Source organism: Bison bison, unplaced genomic scaffold, assembly GCF_000754665.1.
Source record: "Bison bison bison isolate TAMUID 2011002044 unplaced genomic scaffold, Bison_UMD1.0 scf7180017864495, whole genome shotgun sequence".
Classification (NCBI taxonomy): domain Eukaryota; kingdom Metazoa; phylum Chordata; class Mammalia; order Artiodactyla; family Bovidae; genus Bison; species Bison bison.
In genome coordinates, this window is record NW_011495054.1 from 8446339 (window position 1) to 8453081 (window position 6743).

General features: G+C 54.0%; 2 protein-coding genes across 3 annotated transcripts in view; one reads left to right on the forward strand and one right to left on the reverse strand.

Moving 5' to 3' along the window:
* Window positions 1-6743, reverse strand: part of PIWIL3 (piwi-like RNA-mediated gene silencing 3) — a 60546-nt gene that overhangs the window by 52336 nt on the left and 1467 nt on the right. Inside the window, exon 2 of the mRNA XM_010828848.1 lies at window positions 4594-4758. Within this exon, the coding sequence (XP_010827150.1) occupies window positions 4594-4758 (165 nt within the window). The remainder of the gene's footprint in view (window positions 1-4593; window positions 4759-6743) is intronic.
* Window positions 1-6743, forward strand: part of SGSM1 (small G protein signaling modulator 1) — a 74786-nt gene that overhangs the window by 12803 nt on the left and 55240 nt on the right. The window lies entirely within an intron of this gene.

Sequence of the window (6743 nt, forward strand, 5' to 3'; positions counted from 1 at the left end):
TACTGTCTCCATAGTTTTGACTTGTCCAGAATGTCCTACAGGTGGAGTCATGCCGTATGTTGCCTTTTCAGATTGGCTTCTTTCATTTAGGGAACCGATGAGTGGCAGAGAGAGGGAGCTAGGAGGTAAGCTGGGAGAGGTGCGTGATGAAAGATGAAAGATGCCGGCTGGGGTAGAGTGGAGCTGGCAGGTGCTGCTGGACTGCAGCTGTGACGGTGACACTGGGCTGCGCCGGGCTGAGGGAACAGGTGCATTGTCCACCTGGCTGCTGGGGTCCCCACCGTGACCTGGGACTGCAGAGCAGGAGACCTGGATTCAGATCGCAGCCTCTTCACAGGCCCGACGATCTTTGTCCCTCCCAGGTCCACCGCTTCCTTGGGAAAATGAGAATAATAACGATAATACCTGTATTATTGTGAGTCTCTGGGCTCACTTTCGTAAAGCGCCTACCCAGCATGCAGGAAGCATCTGTATGTGTCTGTTGAATGAATGAATGCGTCTACTGCGTGCCAGGCTCGGTACAGGGCAGTCAGTCATGGGTTTGAATCCCTGCCCTGCCGTTTGAAAACCTTGTGCTCTTGGGAAGTCGTTTAGTCTCGCCGAGACTCAGCTTCCTCATCTGTAACATGGGGAGAGTAATTGTGCCCATTTTTCCGAATTATCACAAGGACTGGATGAGATAAACCCCCTAAACACAGTGCCAGGCACAGTGAGGCCCTTATAAGTAAATGCTGGTTGTTCTTACATAAAACAGATGCAGGAAGCACGTGCTGTGCGGCTGCTGAGAGGTTCAGCGCTCTGTGTTGAGCTAAGTGTTTATGTATATTTTGGATATTAACCCCTTATCAGTCATATCATTTGCATATATCTTCTCCCACTCTGTTTAGATTGTCTTTTTGTCTTGTCGATGGCTTCCCTTGCTGTACAAACAGCTTTTAAGTTTAATCAGGCCCCGTTTGTTTATTTTTGCTTTTATTTCTTTTGCCTTCGGAGGCAGAGCCAAGAGATACTGCTAATGGAACGTATTATCTTATGCCCGTGAGGCACCACTAAGATGAATAGTAACGTAGCACTAATGTGGATAGTACTCGCTGTACGGATGGGAATGCTGAGGCTCGGAGAAGGGACACGGTTTGCCCGAGACCACGAGTGTGTTAGCTGAGATCTGAATCCTGGAAGTTCGATTCCAGAGTCCGATGCTCACGGCTGTGCTGTGGGTGTTATTCCGTGTGTGTGCGCTCAGTCGTGTCTGACTCTCTGCGACCCCTGGGCCCACCAGGCTCCTCAGTCCATGGAGTTTCCCAGGCAAGAATACTGGAGTGGGTTGCCCTTGCCTCGTCTGGAGGATCTTCCCGACCCAGGAATCGAACTCGCCTCTCTTGCGTCTCCTGCACTGACAGGCGGCTTCTTTACCTGGAACAGATGGGGGTGGGCAGAGCCTCACATCAACTTGAGGGCATCTCAGGAGGGAGTGAGAAACTCACGTTACCTGGTTCCAAGTCTGAGCATTTGGCTGGTTTTCCAGAGCTGGAGATGGAGGTAGGAGGTAGGGTGTCGGGTGCAGAGGACTGCGGAAGCCAAGGTCAGCTAGTGGGAGTCACGTGGGTCGCCCGGAAGGGGTGCACGTGTGACTGAGAAGGGACAAGATGTGGTTGGAAGGGAAGGTGGGGGCCACATGGAAGCGGTCACGAGTTGCAGGGCGGTCCCATCCGGGTCCAGCCCCCACATCTGTGTCTGTGCTTTGGAGCTTCCCGGAATATTCCCGTCCCCTCCCCCTCCCCCACCCATCAGGCCGGTTCCAGCCCCTCCCACCTCTCACCGCCTGCGCGCCTCGCCGGTAAAAAATTGAAAAATGCAGAGCCGCCAGCTATTTCCATGTAGTGCTTTTCCCTGCCACACCGTCCGTACATCTGTTCCTTCCTTTGAGCTCCAGGGCGCCTCTGTGGGGGCAGTAGCAGGAGGAAACTTCTACCCTCTGCTTTCCAGCTGGTGAATCCGAAACCCAGAGAGTTCGTTTCTACTTGTACTTCAGAACTTGAGCATCACCTCCTCCAGGAAGCCCTCCCTGATCTCCCCACCTCCCCAGTTTCCTTGCTATTATGTTCTCATAGAACCAAGTTTTTTCGCTGCAGAGAATTGGTCTCACTTCACACTGGTTGGTGTGATTTAGTTAATATCTTTCCACTCAGCTGGACTGTGACCTCCATGAGGACAGAGACTGAGTCTGCTCACTGCCTGATGCCAGACGCGGAGGAGGTGCCCTATGAATGTTGAGTGAAGGAGTGCGTTTTGGTTCATGTGATCCATGCTGGGAAGGCAGGTGTCAGTGGAATGTGGAAGAGGCACACTTATCCCCGCTTGGGATACAGAGAGTTCAGGAAGGCTCCCAGGAGGAGGGGACACCTGAGCTGAAGCCCAAGTTGCAGTTAGCGAGCTGGAGTGTGCATGGAGGGGCGTCTGGCAGAAGGCACCACGTGGGCAAAGGCGTGGAGGGGAGCCCATCGTGTTGCCCCTGGGGACCCACATCCAGGAGTCAGCTGTTCCAGGCAGGATTGGAAATACTGGCCTCTTACGGTGTGTGCATCTTGCTCTCAGCATCCGGAGTGCCTGCAGAGGGGCCAGCCCATCCACCACTCACGCCCTCACCCCAGTTATTGTTGAGGGGGCCTCTGTGTCACATCCCTCTTCTCCCCACTTTCCCCACATGCTGAGAGTTATTTTTAAAACCACCTCAAAGGCCCTCCAGGCATCCTAATTTAGCGGTCCTCTCCACTGAGTTTCTTGCAGAGTTGTTAAGAGTCAGGCTGCTTGGGGGCCTTCATCTCAGAAGCTGATGCTGCCTCAGCATTAGTCACCCGCCTGCACGGCCAGGCACCAACCCCCTGAGACCCCAGCTGGGGTGGGAACGCTCCTCGCTGGCCTCCGAGGAGCAGGTGGCAGCTCCAGGGGTGTTTATTTAGGCCTCCTATGGGCCACAGGCACTGCGCTGGGTGCTGTAAACAGGAGGTCCCTGTTTGTGGACGGCTCTTGAGCTGAGAGGGCTTTCTACATTATAAACAGCTGTAAAAACAAAAGAGACTCATTTAGACCATAGGTGGCTGAAAAGGAGTTTGCCAGATTTAGCAAATGAAAATTCAGAACGCCCAATTCAATTTGGATTTCAACATGCACCATGCACTCTTTAGGACATACTTATGCTAAATATATATTTATCTGAAATTTACATTTCACTGGGCATCCTATGTTTTACGTGGCGGCCTTGTCCCAAAGCCTGAAACATTTGCTGTCTGACTCGTTGTAGAAGAAGTTTGTTAACCCCAGCCTTACACAAGAGCAAACACGATCCATCAGAAGGGCTTAGGACACTGCCTGGAACCCAGTTCCACAAGCACTGGATGCCGGTATTAGTGTTATTAATATAATCAGAGTGATCACCAAATATATACCGAACTGCTTGTCCAGTCACTGCCCTAGGGGCTCAAGGTTTACTTGGGAGAGACGGACACTGAGCAGGCAAATCCACAGCTGTGTAGTGACCATCAGGCCTCGATGAGTTCTAAGGTGCCACGTACGACGCTCTGCTTTAGGGCAGTTCTGAGCGCTGTGCCTGTTTTGTCTTTGGAATCTCCCCATAGCCCTGTGAGGTGGTGCAAAACATCGTCCCCATTTCACAGACGAGGAAACTGAGGCCTAGGATTCCCCCAGCTAACAGCAGAGGTAGAATTTGACCGCAACCTAGTGGCTCCAAGCCCACGTTCTTACGTCACTAAAGTGCCTCCCTTTATACCGTGGCAGCTGTGTGCTGGGTCCCACTTAAGGCCCCCTGCCCGTATTTTCCACAGCCCTTAATGACGGTCCTGCATACTGGGCCAAGTGATTCCCATCAGGGGCTTGCAGGGGGTGAACACAGCACAGCGTGAGGAGGCAGGGAGGAGAAGCAAGGTGATTTGGAACCTAGCAGGGCTCCAGGTGGGCAGCATGAGAGTACCTGGGTGTGGGCAGGTGGCAGGTGTGAGGAGGAGAGAGACAGGATGGCCTGGGGGGCCCCCCAGGAGCCCCCTTCCAGCTGTGCAGATTGGTCCGGATTTCCCTGCCTCCCTTCAGAGATGAATCCTCCTTTTATGCTGTTTAAATATTTGCAGGTGGAGGGAGGTTGGGATGAAGGAGGGCGGGGCATTTTTCTGAATGGTTGCAGGGTGAGGCCGGAGGTGCAGGGGCAGCTGCTCCAGGCCTGACGTGGAGCGGGGCTGGGCCACAGCCAGAGCAAGTTGAGGTTGCTCGCCTGAATAGAGCTGAAGGGCCTTCTAGTTCCTGCACACCCTCATGAAATCCACCCCAGGCAGGGCAGTGAACCTGACCGTCACTGTCATCTCAAGAGTCACTACTGTTTGTAGAATCCCTATGTGTGCTAGGCACTGTGTCCACGATCTCATTCAGGCCTCATGTTGGCCTGGTGAGGTGAGGTGTGCTAAGACCCCCACACACACCGTTTTCCAGATGGGGAAGCTTGTCCAGCGTCAGGCAGGCAGTGAGTGGCCAAGGACTTGGCCCCAGGTCAGTGACTCCACCTCCCAAGCTCTTAGCCTCTCTCACCTGCCTCCCGACATCTTATCCTTAGAGCTGAGAAGCTGGTTCCAAAAGGAGCAAGCTCCCCATCGTTGGAGGAATGCAAGCCAATGTTGGAGGACTCCTGAGAATGGAACTGGAGAGGGATCGCAGCTTCCTGACCACTGTGACCTTTGAGGTCCCCCGGTGCCTCTGAAGGGTCCCCACAATGGTTAGCAGAGTCACATCCGAGTGAGCCAGGTCTCCTGACTCCTAGTTCAACGCTTCTTTCCAGCCCCAAGTTGGGAGACACCAAGGAGTCCCGCCTCACAAATTTCTCAGCACCTGACCCATGACTGGGCAAGACTGGAGACAGGACTCCAGGTCAGGCTGTCAGGAAGACCTGGGTTCAAGTCCTGGCTGTGTGACCTTCAGGCAGGTCGTATAAACTCTCCATGCCTCACTTTATCCATCTTTAAAGTAGGGGATAATAATGGTCTATTGATTAAATCAGACTTTCTATACAGCTCACCTGGCACTTAGTAGGTACTGTTAGTAAACATTCTCTTTAATAACAGAAGCAGAATGATAAGACAAAAGGAAAGTAACAAAAGCATTTGCTTCACAATGGCCTCTGGCTTCTGCAGAGAGAGACAAAGTATTATTAAAACAAAGGCCCTGGGTCTGTCCAGGCACTGCCCTAGGGGCTCAAGGTTTCCTTGGGAGAGATGATCACTGAACGGTTTCACGTGGTGATGACCCACAGATCCACAGACATGTAGTGACCATCAGGCCCTGGGTCTGAGTCCTGACTCTTCATGGCCCGGGTGAGATTAGCTAATTCTGTGCATGTGTATCCGTTTCCCCATCTGTAAAATGGGAATAACTTGGGAAATGGCCTCCTTAAGGTTGTGTTTACAAAAACAGTCCCCAGAGCATAGCAAGTGCCCCCCAAAAAGGTAAGAGTACGCTTTAGTGCCATAAAGCTCCTACTGTGTGCTGGCCCGGCCTGCCCTTTCACCAGCGACGTCCCATTTAATCCTCAGCACAGCCCTGCAGGGTGACAGGTTCCGCTTCACAGTTGAGGAAGCCGAAGTGGCAGCAGGGGGGTGACCTGACTGTGCCCACACGGGACACAGGTGGCTGAGCCGGGGTGGGAACGCAGGTCTGTGTGGCTCCAGAGCAGCGCCAACCACAGCCACCGCCTCCGTGCCACCAAGACGGGGCATGACTCCTGGGCCCAGGCTTGGGAAGTCACACTGGATGCCAGGATGCTACCCTGCCACCCGCACTGTCTCCACACCACCCCGTGGTCCTTCCGAGCTGTCTGCCTCCAAAGTGGACTGTGCTCAAGACCATGTCTGGCGGCCTGAGAGGGGGAAGGTGGTTGAGAGTTTGAGAGGTCCTCTGTGGCTGCCAGGCCCTCTTCCCCCGTCCACAGTGCTGGCCAGTCCTCGGGGATGGTCTCCCCCAACTCACGCAGGAGTGGGCAGCAGCTTCTTTCTTCCCGCCACAAGACCATGCCCTCTTCTGCAGGATTCTCAGTGACCTTCCTGGGCAGGCTCCCACGGCATTGCCTTTTCATTTCCTCCCTGGCCTCCGGCTGTCGGCCTGTTATTAACTTCTGGGGAGATACTCTAGCCCACATCTGGGAGCCAGCGGAAGTGGGCAGGGGTCTTTACTCACCAGAACCCCTCCTTCAGGCTGAGAACACCTCGGTGCTGCGTTCTCCCCTCCAGCCCCCCACCCTGGATCCATGCCCAAGGCTCCTCCCTGCAGCCAGCTTCCTGACTGTGTGACCTCAAGACCTGAGTTTCAGGATCCACAGCTGTAAGCAGTCTTCTCTGCTCCGCAGATTTTGAACTTGAGACAGGGCATGTGTGCAGTCAGGGTGCCGATAGGAAGCAGATGGCTCCCCCAAACCGAGGACATTAAGATGAATTTAATAAAAGGCTGTTGACTACGGCGAGGGAAGGATGCTGAGAGACCGCAGGAAGCGTGCAGCACTCTGTGATATTAACACTGGGAAGCCAGGAGCCACCACTGCCCACAGCCTGACCAGGGTGTGAGAAAGGCATTCCCAGAAGGAGCTTGCTGTGTGGGGAGGGTCCCTGGACACAGCCGTGACTGCCGCGTCTCTTCTGTGAGGATTTGGGGGCAGTTCCCTGTTTTATATCCTCCCCCACCCTTCCCTACTC